The sequence below is a fragment of the Ostrea edulis genome, chromosome 9 (genome assembly GCF_947568905.1).
Source record: "Ostrea edulis chromosome 9, xbOstEdul1.1, whole genome shotgun sequence".
NCBI classification, from domain to species: domain Eukaryota; kingdom Metazoa; phylum Mollusca; class Bivalvia; order Ostreida; family Ostreidae; genus Ostrea; species Ostrea edulis.
In genome coordinates this window covers 63,948,406-63,966,026 of record NC_079172.1, presented here as the reverse complement: position 1 = coordinate 63,966,026, position 17,621 = coordinate 63,948,406, and the positions used below count along the sequence as shown (strand labels likewise).

At 33.7% G+C, this 17,621-nt stretch overlaps 1 protein-coding gene across 2 annotated transcripts; it reads right to left on the bottom strand.

The window, feature by feature from the left end:
* Positions 1–1,390: 1,390 nt before the first annotated feature.
* LOC125659770 (dynein regulatory complex protein 9-like) lies at positions 1,391–17,487 on the bottom strand. 2 transcript variants are annotated; one of them, XM_056149887.1, is made up of 10 exons: positions 17,386–17,478; positions 14,269–14,295; positions 10,789–10,916; positions 9,193–9,437; positions 6,860–6,988; positions 5,470–5,713; positions 4,344–4,418; positions 3,705–3,836; positions 3,408–3,509; positions 1,391–1,729 (listed from the first exon to the last, which is right to left on the bottom strand). In XM_056149887.1, the coding sequence occupies exons 2-10, from the start codon at positions 14,285–14,287 to the stop codon at positions 1,619–1,621; spliced, it is 1,185 nt and encodes a 394-aa protein (XP_056005862.1). In that variant the 5' UTR covers positions 14,288–14,295; positions 17,386–17,478; the 3' UTR covers positions 1,391–1,618. The 2 variants fall into 2 exon arrangements, with proteins under 2 accessions (XP_056005862.1, XP_056005863.1); XM_056149888.1 differs by lacking the exon at positions 14,269–14,295 and having other exon boundaries at positions 17,386–17,487.
* Between the last annotated feature and the right edge of the window lie 134 nt (positions 17,488–17,621).

The following is a 17,621-nucleotide window of genomic DNA, read 5'->3' as shown; positions in this document are numbered from 1 at the left end:
GTGATCAACACATTTACATGTATCATAAATTCCATAAGCAATACAAAATAGAGAGTAGGACAAACACGAACCCATGGTCACACCAGGGGTGGGACCAGGTGCATAGGAGGAGTAAACATCCCCTGTCGACTGGTCAAATCCGCCGTGAGCCCTATGTCTTGATCAGGTAAACGGAGTAATCTGTAGTCAAAATCAGTGTGCAAAGTACAGCTTTAAAAGTCACGCAACATTTGACCAAATATTGGTTGTATTGGCAAACTCGTTTATCATAACGACCATGGAATCTGCGAGATGGTGACTGTTGAAACCCCTGTATCACCAACTTGATTGTCAGTGGCCTACCTCGATTTACAAATTGGTCATATCCAGAACAAGCTCTTCCATATCGCATCAGATGAAAGATATAAACACCATATGCAAATGATAATGGAATATTGCTACACAAATATAGGAAGTTGACGACGGAGACGCTGAAATTACATCATTTCTCATAAAATTGAGCTGTTAGTTTGGCATTGATATTCATTTTCAATAAAAATATCTAAATACGGAGCAGATGTGGAGGACTCTTATGTCTTTATTTCGAGTTCACAGGGATATATCGAATCGACACATGAATGAAACTGATTATTGTTAATAGATAAAACGTCGTCGATACATATATATCTAAATGTCGAGTTGAAGGCCACAGTAAGAGATGTTTTCTTCTAATGCTTTCGAATACACTGCTTCTTAAGAATATAAAAAAGGGTCAGTTAACAAAGGAGCACAAAGTCATAGTGAACACTATGTGAATCAAGTTTTTTATCAGACATTGAACTTTTGATCTTGCCCCTTAGAAGTGAAGAAGATAAACTTTTGAAAAGGTTAGCTCAGGTCAAAGGTATTGATTAAAAACTCCTAAAGGGAAAGACACGTTTACTTATAACAAGAATACAAGTCGTGACCCTGAACCATAATTATTTAGGTCCGAGTAATACTTGTCCTGACCATTATTTTGCAATTAGAATGCAATAGAAGAAACGTTTGTTTATCATTACGAGAACATTAGGAAAACATGTGTCATTTGATCTTGCTCACCATGAATATATCACAGATGAAAACACAAACTTGTTTGATGTTCTGTACGATCGAGATTTTATACAAACATCATTACAGCAGATTCATGTTTAAAAAAGACTTACAGAAAAAAAGGTTTTAAATTACTCTGTATTGAAATCTGCCTATGTTAAACAAATCAGTAATTGAATTCTTGGGGATTTTCTGTTCATCACATTAAATTTTGGGGGCCTCAAGGTGATGTTTTTCTTCCCCACTCATTTATAATTTACATTGTTCCCATCCACAGAGACAAGGTCAATATGTCCATTCATATAAATACAAGAAGTGATGAAGGTTAAAAATTTATTTAGAAAATAAACAAAGTACAATATATTTCATGCATTACTCTCTTACTTAATTAAAAACAATAATGAAATTCACTTAATTGACAAGTCATTTCTTCCTGGAAATGACACACTTGTCAGACATTGTCAGGTTAACATTGTCGTGAAAGATGGCCCCCACGAGTAACACTTAGTAACAAAAATACTGTACGCAACCAGCATAATCAAGTCCTCTACTTCTTCTTCTTGCCTTTCTTTCCTTTTTTGCCTTTCTTCCCTTTCTTCTTTTTGCTGTATGGTCCGAATCCCTTCCTGACCATAACACCGCGCCACCAGGACTGGACCTGTAGATACAAATTGCAGGGTTTGTTAAAACTTGTATTTCGGTCATGCAATTTATCTTATAAATGTGTACCACGTAATAAATTAAAAAGATGAAAATAACCAACAGTGACAAATCTCAAAAAAATAATAATAAAAAGTACAAAATCAAGAGTAGGACAAACACAGAGCCCTGGACACACCAGAGATGGTACCAGGAACCCACAGGGAGTAGGCATCCTCTACTGACTGCTCACATCCACTGTGAGCTCTCTATCACAATCAGGTAAATGGAGTAATTCATAGTGATAATGTGATTAGACCTACACTCGAAACTACTCATGTTTGAAACCCACACTCCAACACCAAATGATCTTTGTTTCAGCTCTGTAAAACTTTTATTTTCTACCCAGCATTTACTATTCCTACTTATTCAAGGACCAAGGATTATCTCCCTTTATCACCACAATCTTTTATCTGACCTTGATAGAGAGTCATTGCACACTCTCTGTATATACATGTGTATTATTAACCTATATAGCAGAAGCTTGTATCAGATCCAATAGCTCCCCATCCACTACAAAGTTACAATATACTGCGTATATCTGACTGTGATTCAGATCTTGTTTCAGGGTAAACACCATGCACCCTCTGTGATTTTAGTTAGGGATATGACTTAATTCCTCAGAAATCAGAGAAAAACTGTTCAAAAAGGAACTAAACACCCCACCCTACCTGGAAAAATATCATTTTCTGTCACTTTAGATCAAACCCCTAGTTTTTCATTTTTTTGAAAATTAAGCCAATCAGAGGATTTCCTCTTAAAAGAGGAAAAATCACACACCTGTTTTAATGGAAGTGTTTAAAGAGTAAATGCCTTATATGTTTGTACAAAAATCGACAAAAACCAATTAAGTAGAAATTGTCCCATCCTGAAATTGTTTTTATACCCTCTTTAATGCAAATATACCAATTTAATTAAAATCAGATCTTCTCTCATCGTTACACTGGAGTGTAACTGTTAGAGAAGATCTGAATTTGATTACGTGTAGAATGACAAATAAACTACAGATAAATTCATTCCTTATATTTATATTTCGTAATATAACTCAGGGATAGGTTGTTATGTTAATGTGAAAGGTCAAATGACTTGCATGTGTATCACAGCTTACATCTAGAATTAAAAGCAATGAAATATCAAAGGTCTTTATTCATCCTATACCTTAAAGTAAAATTAACTCTAAATCTGGAAAAAAAATTATTATATAGTTTTGTATGTGACTTTAACCATAGTCATTGATAAAATTAAAACTAAGTTTAAGATTTTATCAAAATAAAGACTTCCGTTCTATTGAATATATAGCATTCTATAGAAATCAATTTGTACGGGAAGACATTAATGTAATTTTGCTTCATTTAGAGCCTCTGGATATATTTAGTTTATAAACCTTATCTGTTTCTGTCATAGACATAGTAAATCACAATTTTACAACAACAATTTTCAACACCAAAATGACAGCTAATATTTCAATGCTGTGGGGACTCTAGATAAGTGACTTCACACTAAAGCAGACTGAAAGTTTGATGCTGGGATCAGATCTACCCTGGTGTGGAGGCTCTCTAGATAAGTGACTTCACACTACAGTACTAAAGCAAACCGAAAGTTTGATGCTGGGAGCAGTCTGTGATTTGTAGACCTACCCTGATGGCTGCTCTCAACTCGATGGCTTCCTGATCAGCCTTTCGCCTGGCTTTCTCCTTCTCTATTCTATCTTCTACAACCACTTGCTCATATTCTTTATACTGAAAATAACCAACATTTATATTTATTTCATTTAACAACATATATATATATATATTCATTTCATTAAACAACTGACATGTAACCATATATTTATTTCAATTTCTTTTCATTGGGGATGTTACTTGTATTAACCTGCCAGGAGAAATCTTAGACCTGAGACTACAGGGAGAGAGAAAGTCAGTTTGTGTATTTACTAGTTTTGTCAGCTCCTGGAGCTTGTCCAGATCCTTGGCTTTCGAGGCTTTGAGAACGTCCAGCTCATGTTGTTTGGCCTCAACATCTTTCTCGTACTTCTCCATCCAGATATCCACCTTCTTCTCCAGTTCCTGAAATTACAAAAATATACAGTCATCAAGAACAGTCATCAAGAGATCCTCTATAGAGATATGGTTGAGTTGGGCTCTATAATAAAATTGACAAATAATAACCATCTCTCGGAAATCTGAGGTACATGTATATCTTCTATATGTCAATACCCACCTATTGGTGTGATCTGAGGTAACTCTCTCTATAACTGAGGTAACTCTCTATACAATATAACTGAGGTAACTTTATATGATAACACCCACCTCTTAATGTGACCTGAGTTAACTCTATACAATATAACTGAGGTAACTCTCTATATGATAACACCCACCTCTTGGTGTGATCTGAGGTAACTCTCTATAACTGAGGTAACTCTCTATATGATAACATCCACCTCTTGATGTGACCTGAGGTAACTCTCTATACAATATAACTGAGGTAACTCTCTATATGATAACACCCACCTCTTGGTGTGATCTGAGGTAACTCTCTATAACTGAGGTAACTCTCTATATGATAACACCCACCTCTTGATGTGACCTGAGGTAACTCTCTATTTCCTGATTGCATCTATTTTCCTCCTCAATCTTGTGTTTCAAACTCTGGAAAATGGATAAAAATCACTGCATGATCATATTTTGAATCAAGAAAATGTGATATTTTGTTTCTTTCTCAGGATCGCAGTCTTAATTTCTTTCTCAGGATCGCAGTCTTAATTTCTTTAGATGACGAGTAGCATTTAGATGGCAACAATGCATCCAGAATGTCTTTTTATTTCTATTTCTTTCTTATACATATATGAATATAAGACATATTGGTCTTTGACAAAACAAAACACTTATTAGGATTGTTACTGACTGTCTATAGAAATTTGTCGGGTTTTTAAAGTCCATAAAGGCTTGGCTTCTCCTTGTTATCTATAAACTTTAAGAACCCCATAAATTTCTGTAGACAATCAATAACAAACCCAATGAGTAATAGTGTAATCTGATGTCAGTCTGCATAAACAGGAAAAAGGTTAACTGAGAATTCACAGTATATTTATCAGGTTTATATTAAATTACTCGTATCTCACAGCTGCTGGAAAACTATTGGCTTCTCACAGCTGCTGGAAAACTATTGGCTAAGTATCATTTGATAAATGTGTTCATGAAGTCAGCAAGTGTTAATAGAAGTAAGCCATAAAAATGTCACAGTCTTCATAACAGGAAGTGAGGATGATGTCATACAAGGGCTAGGCAATAAAATCGATATTCTAGAGGCAATATAGCTCTAACACAAGGCCCACAAGCCTTTTCAGTCACCTGAGTAGCACATGTTGTTAAGGCTTGGGGATATAAAAAAACAAAACAAAAAACAAGTTGCATGCATGCAAGTAAACAAACTGCATATATGTAAAATTGACATTTGTTTGTGATGTCACAAACAGCATAGGAAAACATAGTGTAATAATTGATATTTATGTAATGGGTAATATCCACTGGATAAAGGAGTAAACATGTGATAATATAAATACATTTATTACATTTCTTGGTTATTTCATACTATAAATGTTGTAATGCTATATTTCTGTGAGCCCAGTTGAGGAAATGAACCATCTAATAAAAAAAAAACCGAGAAGCTTGACAGTAACCCTCAGATAGTCCCACACACCTCTATTTCATCTTGGAGGGCTTTCTCGGACAGGGTGCATTTTTTCTGGGTCTGTGCGACCGTCACTTCTGCGCTCTTTTTTAGGTATTTTCCCTCCATGTCCGTCTTGGCTTTCATCTCTTGCAGCTGGTCCTTGAAGTGGGCGATCATGTTGTTTCTCTGTTGTAGCTCCACCTCCTTTTCCTTCTGAATGTCCACCAGCTTCTTGTGCAGCATTTTAACGTGCCTCCTGCCATTCTCCTCCCTGCCGACACACATTTCTATCATCATTTTTACTCCTTTCAACATATACTGTAAATTCTTAAATACATGCGAGGAATTCTAATATTATCGCATAATTTCGCAAGAAGCATCACTCGCAAATTAAGATTACTTGTTTTTATTTATATATTGCTAAAATACATGTAAAGACTCTTGATCAACATCACGAATTTATGTTCTCGCGATTTCACGTATACGAGTCATTTAGCGATATTAAGTACGCCTGTTAAATAAGGAATCCACAGTATATGTTTCGAAACTGCATACATTATTTTCAATATATCTGGTATTTTCTTTTTAATTTTACTTCACAATTTACGTACAGTAGCTTCCTAAATATAGGCAAAGAACTTCTTATCTTGTAATTTAGCGGGAAACACCACTGACGTAATAAATTACTGGCTTTAAATTTTATTTTTATATTGCTAAATTAAACCTGTAAAACTTCCAAATCAAGGGATCACTTGTGAATTCATGACTGAAGAATTATCAAAGGGATGTGAAACAAAATAAGAACAGATATTGCAAATTAGTTTCCATTTTATTAATTTTAGATCTAAACCTTCTCATACATGTATAAGCTTGTTTGTACCTCATTCTAACCTTGGTCTACACACTGTGCACCAATCTTTAGTTGCGGAAACTTTATTTCTACATACATTTAACTTGCCAGGTTGCGTTGCAGTGATACATAGATGCAGAGATAAAGAAGAAATTAGCTAAAAAATATTCCCCTCAGTGATAAATCTGACAAATAAAATCTGACAAAATCTCGCTAATAAAATCTGACAAAATTAAGTCTCGCTAATAAATCTGACAAAATTAAGTCTTGCTAATAAATCTAACAAAATTAAGTCTTGTTAATAAATCTGACAAAATTAAGTCCCGCTAATAAATCTGACAAAATTAAGCCCACTAATAAATCTAACAAAATTAAGTCTCGCTAATAAATCGGACAAAATTAAGTCTCGCTAATAAATCGGACAAAATTAAGTCTCGCTAATAAATCGGACAAAATTAAGTCTCACTAATAAATTCAACAAACCGACACCTCTACAAAAAATCTGACAAGGCAAAATCACTGAAATACAGTCTATATAGACACAATTTATACAGCAGAGTTACTGACTTTAGAATGGTTTCCTGTAGTCGGGCCTTCCTCTCCTTCTCTCTTCGGACAGTTTCTGACAGAGCCTGGAAACTGCAGTTCTGGATACACTCCGACAAGGTATCAGCCATACATCTCTCCACAAACATTCTGTCAAATCACATAAACATTCTGTTAAATCACAAACATTCTCTCAAATCACATAAACATTCTGTTAAATCACAAACATTCTCTCAAATCACAAACATTCTGTTAAATCATAAACACTCAGTTAAATCACAAACATTCTGTTAAATCATAAACATTCTGTTAAATCATAAACACTCTGTTACATCACAAACATTCTGTCAAATCATAAACATTCTTTTAAATCATAAACATTCTAAATCACAAACATTCTGTAAAATCACAAACATTCTGTTAATTAAACCACAAACACTCTGTTAAATCATAAACACTGTTTAATCATAAACATTCTGTTAAATCACATACATTCTATCAAATCACAAACACTCTGTTAAATCACAAACACTCAGTTAAATTAAAAACATTCTGTTAAATCACATACATTCTATCAAATCACAAACACTCGGTTAAATCACAAACACTCAGTTAAATTAAAAACATTCTGTTAAATCACAAACATTCTGTTAAATCACTCATACATTTTGTTAAATCACATACATTCTATCAAATCACAAACACTCTGTTAAATCACAAACATTCTGTTAAATCACAAACATTCTGTTTAATCACGAACACTCTGTTAAATCACAAACACTCTGTTAAATCACAAACATTCTGTCAAATCACATAAACATTCTGTTAAATCATAAACACTCTGTTAAATCAAACACTCTGTTAAATCATAAACATTCTGTTAAATCATAAGCATTCTGTCAAATCATAAACATTCTGTTAAATCACAAACATTCTGTTAAGGTTGATCGATCCTCATGTGATGTCATAGGTTTTTGCAAAATCTTCATTTAATTAAATTTTGTGCATGATAGAAATACATCTTTCAAAGGAATTTCATTCACTGAATAAAATAAAAAAAATTTGGTAAACTTTTGATACTGAAAAAGGTTTTTTTTCCCCATAGATAATCAATTATTTATAATTTTAAAAATGTTGTCAAGGGCAATAACTCCCATGCTTGAATTTCTTCTACTGCATGTCTATGACACAATGATTTCCCCAATATTCACAATTAATTTTTATATATCTATGAATTAGCAGTTTTCTTAAACTGTTGACATTTAAAATTTGTCATTTCAGCAAGTTTTTATTAATTTTCATTATTCTGTTTAACAAAAATGTGTGATTTTTTATGTTAATATATATATATGTGTGTTTTTGTATGTCTGACATCTTTAAAAAGGTGGCAACATACACATTTTCTTTGGTTATTGATTAAATTAAACTATACTGAGTGGAAATTAATACAGTTTTTCCACTTTTAACCATTAATATTGATAAGTCACATGAGGATTGATCCACCTTAAATCACATAAACCATCTTTTAATAGAGTATTGGCCATAAATTTCTCTCACAACAGATTATTTACCTGTCCTGATGACAACAGATTATTTACCTGTCCTGATGACAACAGATTATTCACCTATCCTAATTACGACACATTATTCACCTATCCTAATTACGACAGATTATTTACCTGTCCTGATTACAACAGATTATTTACCTGTCCTGATTACGACAGATTATTTACTTGTCCTGATTATGACAGATTATTTACCTGTCCTGATGACAACAGATTATTTACCTGTCCTGATTATGACAGATTATTTACCTGTCCTGATTATGACAGATTATTTACCTGTCCTGATGACAACAGATTATTTACCTGTCCTGATGACAACAGATTATTTACCTGTCCTGATTATGACAGATTATTTACCTGTTCTGATGACAACAGATTATTTACCTGTCCTGATGACAACAGATTATTTACCTGTCCTGATGACAACAGATTATTTACCTGTCCTGATGACAACAGATTATTCACCTGTCCTAATTACGACACATTATTCACCTGTCCTGATTACAACAAATTATTTACCTGTCCTGATTACAACAGATTATTTACCTGTCCTGATTATGACAGATTATTTACCTGTCCTGATTATGACAGATTATTTACCTGTCCTAATTACGACAGATTATTTACCTGTCCTGATTATGACAGATTATTTACCTGTCCTGATTACAACAGATTATTTACCTGTCCTGATTACAACAGATTATTTACCTGTCCTGATTACGACAGATTATTTACCTGTCCTGATTATGACAGATTATTTACCTGTCCTGATTACAACAGATTATTTACCTGTCCTCTTGAACTTTCATCATGTTATCTCCCGTTAATGGATTCTGTCGAAGACTTCGTCCAAACACATGTGTGCTGTTTTTGAGATCCGCCCCCGCCTCAATGACTTCCTTCTCTACCTCCGTGAGGCGATCAGCATTTTTTGTGCTGCTCATCAGGTCCAGTTTCTTAGCCAGGATAGTCTGGTAGCGTAACTCGAGCTCCTTCTGTCCTGTAACCAGCTGGTTTAACTCATTGCTGACCATCTACAATGGACAGTGTTATAAAATCCTTAATCAACGAAATATGAATGACAAGAGTTGATAATACACTTGACTTTTAGCATCTTGAACACCGACATCTCGAATACCATTGATATATCGAAATGATTTGGAAATCCCAACCACTTATTCTTTAAGTATTTTACCCTCATATATCTCGAATACTCCAATATCTCTAAGGTTTTTCTGGTTCCCATCAAGTCTAAGCTAACAAGGTTTGCATAAAAATATTCCCTTCCTAGACTAGATTTAGATTTCAAGTTCGATAAATACTTTCACTATTCATATGATTTGATGTGGAATTTTATACTTGTATGATAGTGGATAAAATGATCTCCACAGCCCGATCCATTAAATTTACCTAGATCTTCAAGATATAGCCAGGATTACTCTGGTCACTGTCATTTCCCTAAACCTTATATGTATTTCAATATCAAGGTCAAAAAGAAATTCATTCACTACAATCAAAATGAATACTGGTCATTTAATGATTTTCAGTACGTGTAACTGGTTCTAAAAACAACATATAAATCTTAATTTCTATCTCTGATACAGAACATACAATATATTACATATATTTGATATTATATGACTGAATAATTCTCTGCTCTCTGATTGGCTAAAATCCAACAAACATTGACATTTTCTTAATCAATACAATAATCTAGCTACCTCAGAGATACAATATTGTACTGCATAGGTAGTTATAATGAATGTATTGTATTGACTGGGAAAATGACAATAATTGTTTTATATCTGGTAATATGATTGCATGAATAATTCAAAACATCAAAACTGGCTGCTAGAGCTTAAAAACAATCCTGGTCAGCCATCTGTGAATACAACTAGAGTGCAAAACCTAGTGGTAAATGATTAGAAACACAACTTTTCATTGGACGATTAGAAACACAACTTTTCATTGGACGACTAAAAATTATAACTAATGGTATCTGTCTGGGAATTTTCCATTCATCTTTACTCTGATGTTCCAAAAAAATTATATATCATATTCAACTTGAAACATCTGGAAGTAAATTATATGATATTTCATTTTTTTCCCAGCTGTACGATATTGGTATCTGTAATACAAAATATATCTAAATTCCAAGCAGAGGGACTCCCAGGAAAAGCACAAAAAAAAGAGACATTACTTCATAAAGGGAATCCGGCCGCCTCCACCCCTTCCCCTAATAGATCCACTCCTGTAATGCTAATATTCAGCATGATTATTTTAATATATGTATACATAGTAAAACTACCAAGGTGCCTTCCCAGTTATAACTGTACATACACTGTGTGTCAGCAGCTATTAATACTGTATAAAACAAATTATCACCTCTACTGCGTCCACCCGAGCCTCAAACGACGCCGGCATGATCCGCCCCAGTACGGAGAGCTGATCCACGCAATCCTCCAGGACCGTGGCAATGTGAATGGCATCTGTTCCACCCAACATTCCTCCCACTATCAAAACAAAATTTAAATCTAAGGTGAAGATAACAAACAGTGATCAATCTCGTAACTCCCATAATGCAAAATAGAGGGTAAAATTGTTAATAAACACCCACATCTCTCCCACTATCAGCACAGAATTTCAATTTCAAATGTTTAATTTTAAACATCAATATTACTCCCAATATCACCAAAACAAATTCAATTATAAACATGGTATATATCTAAGAAAATATCAACTTTATACTATAAAGCTAAATGTCAATTAATTATCATTACCTCCAATTCAAAATAAAAAATTTCATCATTGAAATTGACAAGAATTATGTTGAGGTATAAGCTTTGATCTATATGCATGGAATTCATTCTAGATTAATCAGATTAAAACACTCCACCACAATCTACAGCAGCAAGTACATGATTGATCTGGAAACTGCATGCCATAGCCCAGTAAAACAAACAAACAAACAATTTAATTAAGTGACACCCACGGAGCTTCGGAGTTCCATGGCAAAGAAACAGTTCATGCAGCCTGATTATCTGATCTAATGAACAGATTCCTTAATAACTTTTTATTATCTATTACTAAGATTTTACTCCATTTTATCATAATTATCTTTGTCAGAAAGATTTTCATAATGTCATGTTCTTGGCTACTTAGCTATTTAATGATGGTTGCTTTTTGATATAATTTAGACAAATTAGAAGAAGTCATGCACCATATGCATGGTATGTACACATATTTTCTTCAGTTTTCAAACAATTATAAATCATGGAGCCATTGATTACACTCTCAGTCATCCACTGTTGTAATTCATTTAATGGTAATGTAGTAAAGGAGAGGAGAGAATCTATGGATGCAGGACCCACAGGGTTTTGACACAATCACAGTAAACTTGTGTATATTATACTCCTATTATACTATATATATATAAATAAGTTTGCTCAGATTGTGTCAAAACCTTGTGGGTTGGAGAACCAGGCTTTGGTAGGGTTCTCAGGTTCGATTCCTTTACACTATATAAAACAAGTTTGCTCAGATTGTGTCAAAACCCTGTGGGTAGAGCACCAGACTTATGCAGGGATCCTGGATTTGATTCTTAATACACTATACACAAGTTTGCTAAGATTGTGTCCTGTGAGCTATCCAAGCTATAACTATACTACAGTAGGAGATCAGTTATGGGAGACAGGCAGAGAAAGAACTAGTCCACGTGTGCATGCATTCTATAATTACTTTTTAGAGCAATATAAACTTCAAATTTGTAAATTTTTTGCCAAAAATGAGGACATTTGGAACTTTTATTAGCTTTAATTGTGACCTAGCTTCCTGTGAACCTGGAATATGTGTTAATTAATTACTTGTTAAAACTCAGATACTCGATCATTTTGAGAGACATACATACAATTTTGTTTAATAAATATTAATAATCTACGTTTAGCTTTGTCATTGTTGCAACTTCTCAAAATGGGATCTACATATATGTATAGAAATTTCTCGTTGTTTGCTCTCCTGGCTGTCCTCAATATGTGTATATCATATTCCATGTTATGGGGTACAATATAAATTTGTCCATCAATCTGAATTACTTCAGCAAATTGTCCCTGTAGACATCCAATGTAATACCTCTAATTCAATATTACCATGTTATGGATTATAATATATGAATTTCAGTGGCGGATCCAGGATTTCCAAAAAAAATGGGGGAGGCACCAGTGTGAAAGTCAATTATTACCCAAAATACTTACCCATTTGTGGTGCTAAATCTGGAGTTTGCCTTGTAGATTTCTGGTAAAAAAGGATGGGAAGGGCAGTGACCCCCTCCCCCCTATAAATCCACCACTGAATTTGTCCATGTAAATTACTTTAGCAAATTGCCACTTTAGACATCCAATCTAATACATCTAACATCAATGCAAGCCAAATGTTTAAGGTCTACTTCACTATCCACACACAAACATCACTATCCACAAACATAAATCACTATGTACACACACAAACATCACTATCCACAAACAAAACTCACTATACACACACACAAACATCTCTATCCACAAACAAAAATCACTATATACACACACAAACATCACTATCCACAAACAAAAATCACTATATATACACACACAACTTACTATCCACAAACAAAAATCACTATATATACACATAAACATCACTATCCACAAACAAAAATCACTATATACACACACAAACATCACTATCCACAAACAAAACTCACTATATACACACACAAACATCACTATCCACAAACAAAACCCACTATATACACACACAAACATCATTATCCACAAACAAAACTCACTATATACACACACAAACATCACTATCCACAAACAAAACTCACTATATACACACACAAACATCACTATCCACAAACAAAACTCACTATACACACACACAAACATCACTATTCACAAACAAAACTCACTATATACACACACAAACATCATTATCCACAAACAAAACTCACTATATACACACAAACATCACTATCCACAAACAAAACTCACTATATACACACACAAACATCACTATCCACAAACAAAACTCACTATACACACAAACATCACTATCCACAAACAAAACTCACTATATACACACACAAACATCACTATCCACAAACAGTCCTCAATAGGGGGTCTAATAATGTCATGGGTTTGTGGAGTGTGAAGCAGATTGAATGAAGTTCTCTATTAGGTGTCTAATAATGTCATGGGTTTGTGGAGTGTGAAGCAGATTGAATGAAGTTCTCTATTAGGTGTCTAATAATGTCATGGGTTTGTGGAGTGTGAAGCAGATTGAATGAAGTTCTCTATTAGGTGTCTAATAATGTCATGGGTTTGTGGGGTGTGAAGCAGATTGAATGAAGTTCTCTATTAGGTGTCTAATAATGTCATGGGTTTGTGGAGTGTGAAGCAGATTGAATGAAGTTCTCTATTAGGTGTCTAATAATGTCATGGGTTTGAGGGTTGTGAAGCAGATTGAATGAAGTTCTCTATTAGGTGTCTAATAATGTCATGGGTTTGTGGAGTGTGAAGCAGATTGAATGAAGTTCTCTATTAGGTGTCTAATAATGTCATGGGTTTGAGGGGTGTGAAGCAGATTGAATGAAGTTCTCTATTAGGTGTCTAATAATGTCATGGGTTTGTGGAGTGTGAAGCAGATTGAATGAAGTTCTCTATTAGGTGTCTAATAATGTCATGAGTTTGAGGGGTGTGAAGCAGATCAAAAACCATTGGCAGCAGTATAGGATAGCTAGATCCAAGTTACTGTTACCAAAGTTGCATCAAACTGACTTGCTATATACATATGTATACATAAACTGTAATACATTATATTATCTACCTTGCTGTCCTTTTCCCATGGCTTTCACTGTTTGTAATAAAAATAATGGTCCTATAGTCAAAATGTTCACTCTTCAATATGTGCAGTGATTTATGTTGCAGTTCCAATATCAAAACAAGAGGCCCATGGGCCACATCACTCACATAGTAAGTCACCTTGGCTCATTAATCTCATGATTTTCCCTATATATCTCCATGTTCCCCTATTGTGGCCCTAACCTACACATGATTTTAAGAAACTTGAATCTGCACTATGTCAGAAAGCTGCCATGTAAATTTGAACTTCTCTGGCTCAGAGGTCCTTAAGTTCTGAAGAAGATTTTTCAAGATTTAAAATTTCCTTTACATGTATTTGTGTGTAAAACTTTGATCTCCTATCGTGGCCCCATACCCCTGGGTGCCATAATTTTAACAAACTTTAATCTACTCTGTATCAGGAAGTTGCCATATAAATTTGAACTTGTCAGGACCAGTGGTTCTTGAGAAGAATATTTTTAAAGATTTTCCCTATATATTCACATATAAAACTTTGATTCCCTATTGTGGCCCCACCTTACCCAGGGGAGAGAGAGAGAGAGAGAGAGAGAGAGAGAGAGAGAGAGAGAGAGAGAGAGAGAGAGAGAGAGAGAGAGAGATGATTTTAACAAACTTGAATCTGCACTGCATATATATATGTCAGGAAGCTGCCATGTAAATTTGAACTTTTCTGGCCCGGTGGTTCTTAAAAGATTTTTCAATGACTGGCCACCTTATTTTAGCATTTTGTGTGATTATTTGCCCTTTGAAGGGGCATGGCCCTTCATCTGAACAAAATTGAATCCCCTTCACCCAAGGATGACTTGTACTAAGTTTGATTGAAATTGGCCTGCTGGTTCTAGAGATTATGAAGATGATTTTTAAAATTTGTCCCCTTGGAGAAGAGTGTTGCCTATCCTTTGATGATTTGTGCCAGGTTTGGTTGAAATTAGCCAAGTCATTTTCTCAAGTGACCTAAATATAAAGGATTCTGTGTGATAAGAGTCTCTCTATGTCCCAACGAAAAGTGTCATTGTATGTCAAAATACCAACAACAAATTCTTTTTTAAATTGCCAGTTTATGTCAAAAGCAGCAAAACGTCATGTTTGCAATCTCATTTAATCATTTTATTTTATCAAACTGAGAATTTGTATAAACTGCCATAGTGATATTCTTAACACAAATACACTTAATGATATTTAAAAGCACTTGAACATACATCTTATCATACATCCTTTAAAAGAAATTACTATTCTCTGCATGCAAAAAAGGAAAGAAAAAAATCATTCAATGTGTATTTTGTGATATTCTGATTATCAAAATGTCCTTCTTTTACATCAGGGAACTATATAAATTATTTTCTAAACCAGAGAATCTATAGATATTGTTCTTTCTCTTTCTTTCTCCATAATTTAACATGTTCTTTGATACATAGTGTCTCTCTGTCAAAACCGTAACATGTCATATGTAAGAATTTATATAATTTGTATCTAAATACAGCCATGCAAAATGTATTTAGTCAATTTTGTTTTCTATATCTTGTTCATATAAGATATGATATATTTGTGATTTTATATTTCTTTAACTATTTTGATTAAGATACAAATCAATTCTTTATTTTGGCAGATTCATACAAAACTAGCAATCAGAGACATTTATTTTTTCAAAGTCAAAGCAAAATTTTTCAAACTGTATCTCCTTTAATTACAGGCAGAATATTTCAGAAAGCCTTCAGCTCAGGTGAGCTAAAGAATGCAACACATATTTTTTTTTTTCTAAAAATTTATGCAATGTCGATCACTTGAAAAATTAAATAACACATGAATCATATATAGATTGTGATATTGAAAACATTGGGTGGCAAGTCAAACCAAATATGAAATATAATATGTTGATCTGGAAAAGTGAATCCAACACCTGATTTCTTGATTTGATCATCGGAAATGTTTGAACTCCAATTTTTATCAAACAATTTTGTGCTTTCATTAGGAATATTCGTATACATAAAAATCCTAGCATAAGTGGAGAAATACTTTATTAAAATTAGGCCAATTCAACTTAATTAGTAGATTATCATCCAGGGTCAGCAAAAAATATGGGGTGGGTGGGAGGATTTTATTTTTTAATTTTTATTTTCTGAGAAAAATATTAAGACAAACGAGTGTTTTTTTCAACAGATTCGCATCATTTAATGGCAGATAGATATCAATCTATGCTATTTTCATACACTAATTCCAGGTTAAGCTTTAATTTAAGGATATAACAGAAATATACCTAACTTCTTCAAGATTTACGTCTGTAAGAACGCGAGAAATTAAGAAAACCATATAGATCTATTTTCTTCCCATGGCTTTTCACGTTCCTATACCGGAAATGTAAACAAGAAGTGTAAATACCAGAATCGGACATGAAAATATTCCGGAAATCGCAAGTTTTGCAAAATAAAAAAAATTAGGGCGGGCCAATTTTTGAGGGGCGGGCGGGGATGATAATCTATCAATTAAGTTGAATTGGCCTTAAACGGTTAAATTATTTTTGTAAGGGACATTACAGATTATCAAATCCTATCCCGTTCCAGTAAATTGTTTTGTAAACGAAATGACAGACATACAACAAGATGCACTGTATCATTATTATTATATATATACGTTCACTTTTGGGGGGAAATCACTCGGCCATTGGATCATAGTGTGGGCCTGTAAACTTTCGAAAGTCAGGGGCCCAGATGGCCTCTATGGTTTCAAATGTTAACCACAACCCTAACATAGGAAAAACAAAATCAATGGAATATATTTATTTACATGACAGCAACTCGATTGTGCTTCATCATTTTGAAGAGCAAGTCCTGATTTATATAAATTCAAGATTTTCGGTAGTTTCATATACCGAAGAATAAATATTAGCTACATCACTAAATATTGTGATTGCACTAGTCTACTGGGTCTGCAAATTAAAATATGCAACAACTTGAAAAGGTCATTAAATCATAGTTATTTAGGTCCCCTAATGTAAAAAGAAGGGTGACTAAACCGTCACATGGTATGGAAAAAAATTGTATTCTATTAAACATATACATATGTAAACAAACAATGTTTTTCTTACATTCTGTCTACTAGTTGGTTGGTTTAAAGTTCACTGTGCTCAAAATCTAGTTTCTTCCATATTGTTTTGTGTTTCTATGGACCTTGTTACCACATGTACTTCCGGTAATTAAATTCAACCAATCTCTAGCTCTTCATTTTCATGCAGTATTTTCTAACATACGTTTGGAACATCTCATAAAGAGCGATTTACTAAGTTCTTATCAAAATTACTTCATTCAGATATTTTCTGATATT

Excerpts from the sequence above, each read along its gene's own strand:
- LOC125659770 (XM_056149887.1), bottom strand. Across the intron at positions 6,989-9,192 it reads ATGAAAGTTCAAGAGGACAG|AATGTTTGTGGAGAGATGTA; the intron begins GTAAATAATCTG and ends GTGATTTGACAG. Across the intron at positions 1,730-3,407 it reads AGTTGAGAGCAGCCATCAGG|GTCCAGTCCTGGTGGCGCGG; the intron begins GTAGGTCTACAA and ends TTGTATCTACAG.